At 37.0% G+C, this 6,000-nt stretch overlaps 1 protein-coding gene across 1 annotated transcript in view; it reads right to left on the bottom strand.

The window, feature by feature from the left end:
• Positions 1–896: 896 nt before the first annotated feature.
• Positions 897–6,000, bottom strand: part of LOC149207389 (metal transporter Nramp3-like) — a 32,188-nt gene continuing 27,084 nt past the window's right edge. The window contains exons 2-3 of the mRNA XM_089398022.1: positions 1,074–1,152; positions 897–964 (exon numbers count right to left, since the gene is read on the bottom strand). Of these exons, the coding sequence (XP_089254148.1) occupies positions 897–964; positions 1,074–1,152 (147 nt within the window). The remainder of the gene's footprint in view (positions 965–1,073; positions 1,153–6,000) is intronic.

Below are 6,000 nucleotides of genomic sequence, written 5' to 3'. Positions count from 1 at the left end.
GGAAGTGATGGTCATCTAACAAGCTTCAAAGCCACATCAAGCGAGCTTGAGCCACAACTTGCCATACCAAATTCACAGTTGTAGCCAAAGACAAAGATGCCCTTCAGTTGGTGATGCCTCTTCAAAGAATTGGGGACACTTCCTCTAGCAGAAGACTTCAGCTTCTTGCCAGTTTTGAAAGAGTTCCAGGAATTGCATTAAGCATTCCAGAGTTGGTGGTCATCCTTAAACCATCACAGGTTGAGACCTCCTTTTTCAGGTTGAGGTTCTCCCTTTTTATGCGGAGTGAGACCTCCCTTTCAAGGTTGAAGGTTTCCCTCTTCAAAACATGAGGAGCACTTCCTCTAGCAGAAGACTTCAGCTTCATGCCAGATTTGGATGAGTTCCGGGAACTGCACTAAGCGTTCCAGTGTAGTTCATAGAGCACATTCAGCCTAGTGCTTCCATGCATTTTTGCACATTTTGTGCTACAACTCTCTTCTTGGACTCATACATACCCCTCCGGATTAAGGGGGGAATGTTGGACACCTAATCCTCTAAGGGTTGGTGTGGACGCTGAACAGCCAAAGGGAATCCAAGGGACCACATGGAATATGAAACCAAGGGTCAATCCTATGTATTATAAATATGTATCATTGTGAATAGGATATGCAATTCATTGGTTTATCATTCATATTATGTGTCTGCCATGTATGTGTTTAACAATTATGATTTTCAAAGATAATCAGAAAAATGATAATAACAAGGATTTGTTTAATGTCATCTTATGCCACTAATTCATAATCATTAGGCCCAGCATATGTGAGCCATCACTCATTCTCTTCCTTCAAGATTCTGATATTTCATTAGTTATTCCAGAATGCAGTTTACTCAATATGTCAATTAAATGATACATTTCAATTATAGAGAAAGGGAAAGAGTACCTCATATTTATATAGTGCACCTGCTTGAAGATCACTTTCAACTGCATGAAAAATCAAGAGAAAAGATATTTCAATTATCTATAAGTGAGCTTTGTAAACTGTCAGGTTTGAAAGTACTAAACATGTGGGGAATATATAATCAGTGCTCACAATTTCCTGGGTCCATATAGGCAATTGCGACCAAAAATCCGGGCCCAACATAAGCCAACAGCTTCCTCCAGCCATGTTTCTGAAAGGACGTGCAATAAAATATATGTATGGATCAAATAACATGGATAAACAAAAAATGCAAGTTCTCAGTAATCGCAAGATATAGATTAAAAAAAGTATATATCTGTAGTCTCCACGCAGATCTTTTCCACCTATCTTCAGAGATAGTGGATCATTTTACATTCTTAGAAACAAAAAATTAAAATACCATTCATGCAGTGATTAAAATCCATAAACACTACCTAGATTCTATCTGGGTCAAGAAATCGGATGAAAGCTTCATTAAGTCTTTTGTTGGGCCATGCATACACTTATAAAATCAAGCCCATGGTTTTGTTTCCTTCCCAATCCCCTTGTTATTTATATTTTTCCCTTAGTTCACCTTTCAACAGGGACATCAAATAGTGTGAGATATCATTCCACAAAACTTATGTTGGAGTATTAAGTTTTAACACTCCTATACTATAGCTCGATATAATAATGTCATATTACAGTCAAGTGACTATAATAAAAGAATACTTAGTTACCAGTTGTAATGAGTTGAGTAGAAGTTTAGGCACAGAGCTACATAATAAACAAAATGAAAAAGAGTCCTCATTATATCAAATTGACTCCATTTACAAATGTATTTCATATTCTATACTTGTCTATATTGTCTACATTTTTTTTCACATGGTATGAAAGTGATTATTGACCTAAATATGGAGTTAAAGATCAAAAAAGGAGAAATAGAGGATCGAGAGATCACAGATTGAGTTTTGAAAGAAGAGGAAGGCAAGGTTCAAGTTACACCTTACATAAAATAGTATAAATATTTCCAGTTTCCTTGAGTTTGAAGTATGGAAACCTTAGAAAAAGGGTTTTGATTGTTTCAAAAATTCATTGAAAAAAGGATCATTCTTTCAATGATGTACACAGAAAAATGCACAAAACAAAAGTAATGACGCATACTTGCACACAAATCACCTACCTTACCTGCATACAGACAATCAGACACAGACATGTAATATCAGAAATCCCACCCACATGTTTATGAGAAGGTGAATAATTGAAAAAATAATAACGATCGAGGTTGCCATACAGTGTACACATAACATAACACAAACCCTAGCCCAAAAGGGCCTTGATGTAGGAGAATACTTTGCAGAGCCCACGTATTATAGAAAAAATAAGCATACCATACAAGCAACAAAACTGTATGGAGGATAGACACATCAGAAATTTGCAATGTGAGAATAAGTCTAGACACGCAAAACAAAACCCCTAATACAATGAAGATTGATAGAAAGGAGAAGCTATACCAGATGGAAGTATTCCGTAGTTGTTATATTGGGTATTCACCATGCATTAGACAATATCACAATTATGACAGAAAAAGGAAAACAGGCTCATGCCCTAACTTGCAGAGAAATAAAAACATGCTCGATGCAATTTAAAGAAAATTTGCAATGTAAGAATAAATCTAGACACACAAAACAAAGTCCGTAATATGATGAAGATCAAAGAAGATAAATGTTAATTTTAGATAACAATGGTATGTTCTATGCCTAAGAGCAATTTACTTCAATTTTCTTATTATCCTAATACCAATTTCCAGATTAGCAATCACATTAACATGACAGTAAATGCAGATAGAACATAAATAAAACAATAGAAGACAAGCCAAAACAAGAGGACACAAGATATGGCGCCAGCCAGGGACAAACCACAATGTGGAGAAACCCTTTGATCAATTCTTCTTATTATTCTTCAAAAAGTTCAGCAGAGAGAGAGAGTACAATATGCAATATTCACTTGCCCAATCAAAGTGAATTATGTACAGTCAAACAGCAGCCACACAAAGCCCTAACCCAAAAGTCAATGCTGGTCAAATAGTGCAGATTTTGACCTCCAAAACATCTCGGTCAACTCGGCCTCCAACAGAAAATCAAATCAGCCCAAAAACAGTCCGAAAATACTCAGTCAAACTTGGTCAACGCTGCAGTCAACACTGGTCAAACAGTACGGACTGCCTCAATTTCTGTGCCCAGAAATGCGTCCTGCCCAAACAGAAAGTCTCCCACAAAAAAAAACAGTCAAACAAGTCAACGTTGTTGGTCAATGCTTAGTCAAGCTTTCCTGAAATTCAGTCAATGCAGAAAAACAGTCTTCTTCTTCTTCTTCTTCGCACGTGTGGAGAGAGGCTGTCCTAAAATCCATACCCAATCATATGAGGAGAGAGAGATGTGTGAGAAGGTGAGTGATGTCCAAATGAGGCAAAGGCACCTTCTATTTATATGCAAATGTTGAGGATGAATAGACGTGATTATTGGGCTTCTGAGCCTACATTAGTTTGTTGGCCGACCTTGACAATTTGTCCATAAACAAAATAAATTCATAATTCCATTTGTACATGTCAGAATGAGATGATCTTTAGATCAATCCTACACCTCTCAAAGAGAGGAATCCAATAAAAATATCAGTTGCATCATATGAGTTGTCTAAGGTGGAGTTTGGCCCTAGTTGCCAAATTTAACAATAAGAAGCTATACCAAACGGAAGTAGTGTATAGTTGTCATATCGGCATGTATCCATCATGTATTACATTAGAAAAAACACAAGCTGATGCCCTAATTTACAGAGAAAGAAGACATGTTTAAAGCAAACAAGGGCATTTTTTAATCCTTCAACAGGTTTGCAGAAATATACATTGTTTGTTATTAACATTGAAGGAATGTTTCTAAATTTTTTAGTTGAGTAGGATATTTTGTTTTTGACATGGAAAGACATGATGTTAGAAAAATTTGCACATGGAAGGTGATAATGCAATTGCATGTAATTCACATAAACATATAGAGCGTTGTTAGCGAAATAGAAAGAAAACCCACACAACATGAAAAATTAGAGTGCACAATTAGAGATGATACAGCCAAATCCGGCATTGATTTAGCTATGTTCGATACTCAACTCAACAATTTAGATTTGACAAAAAGCACAAATAAATTATGGCAGCAACTGATAAACCTATTTGGAGAAAAATTTCGCAATAGAAAGTTTCTATTAATGACAATGAAAGATGAAAATCAACTCTGCAATTACACAAGTATTGGACAGCTGAAAACTTCATTTATATGCAAAAGAATGAACTACATGTACATACCAGAGCTACCACATAGCTAAAAAAATCTTTCAAGCTCTCAAAAGCAATAGCTAGAGAAGTCATGAAAATCATAGCCACCACCAAAGATCTCCAAAAAGCAAGCATTGACACCAAGAAGTCTTCCTTAGCAACAACAAGCTTTTGCACACAATCTCTCCTCACTAGTATAATTGTCTTCCTTAAGGTTTTCAAACCATAGCCATGTTGCATCACACAAGTACATAACAAGACAATTCTAGTGCTAGCCTCTAAATCTACATGTCCATCCTAGGGTTTGAATCCTCAAACCCTAGGTCTTCCACTCTTGCATCATCACAAACACCAAGAACTCAATCGATCATCAAGAATACAAGAACTCTACAATCTTTCCCCTAGCCTCACATCCCAAAAGAATAAAGCTCCAAAATCATGTAAGGCATTGGCTCCAATCTACATGTCTTCTACTGGGACAAAAACCCTAGTGGAACAACAAGAATCACAAGAACCATCATTATCTTCAATGTCATGTTCTTATCTAGGAAATGTATATAGAACAAACCCTAGTCCTCACAACGGTAAACCTTATCATCACAAAAGAATAATACCTCCAAGAACATCCAAGATGTCCCTCTTTCCCCTTTTCTTCTCCTAGGGTTTCCTCATGAACCCTAACATCTAGCTCCTAGGGTTTCTTCATGAACCATAGCATCTCCAAGACAAATACAAAGAGTACAAAATGATGGATGAATACATGAGCTCTCTCCTTATATATACAAGTAGGAATCAAGAGAGGGAAGCTACCATAAAATAAGGACATGTGTCCATACAAGTAACGGACAGAGCAACTCTACATGGACCGTTCTACAATACAAGGATGTACATGTGTCAAACTAGGGTTTATCCAACCCCAAAAATGAAGCACCCTCCAAGTCATGATCTTGGGCTCAATGCCCCTCATCCAAGATGGTGCACACTCCAACAATATGTCCAACACTCCCTCTTCCATGGTGGTCCACTATACAAGTGTCCTCATGCAAGGCACTCCTCTAATAGTGTGCCACATGCCCTCTCATGTGTGTCAATGTGGCCAATGAGCTCCAATGCTCCTTAACATGTGTCTAGGTCCATCACCAACCTCTATGAACTATACTCCTCACCCCAAGCATCCTCAAGTAAAATATGTTAGAATTCCATGCACCCCAACTCTAGTCTATATTTTGGCAGTTTCACAAAACAGAAAACAATGAACATAAACACACTGAAATACCTAACTTTAAAACGTTGACACATCGGAAAACACAACAGCAATTAGATCATGCACAGTATGTTGAATTTTGTAGCTATGGGCAGTCTTCATAATTAACATTTTAGCCCTTGAAATATACAATGAAAATGCAAGGCATGTTCTTCATGTCATTTTATTGATTAGCCATTGAAAATATTAATATAAGACATGTTCTTCATGTCAGTTTCAAAAGAAAAAATTTCAGATTTTGAATTTTGAATTTTTGGCTCCAAACTTGTCAAGTTGACCCTAGTGAAGAGACACCCATTCAAGCCAGGCATAACACTATAAAGGCATTCGACCTCCTCCATAAGACATTTCGATCTCACAAAAAGACAAGATATATTCTGGGCATCCAAGCGGAGAAGGATGAATTCATCTCTAGTATTTCTCTCTCTCTCTTGACTTCACACGTGTGAATTTATGGGCATATTCTGGGCAGCACGGCCGAAACTCTGGACAGA

The sequence above is a fragment of the Pinus tabuliformis genome, chromosome 1_2 (assembly GCF_031772625.1).
Source record: "Pinus tabuliformis cultivar Carrire ecotype Pingquan chromosome 1_2, CPIR1, whole genome shotgun sequence".
NCBI classification, from domain to species: Eukaryota; Viridiplantae; Streptophyta; class Pinopsida; order Pinales; family Pinaceae; genus Pinus; species Pinus tabuliformis.
The sequence above is the reverse complement of the archived record's forward strand: the minus strand, read 5'-3'. Positions and strand labels throughout refer to the sequence as shown.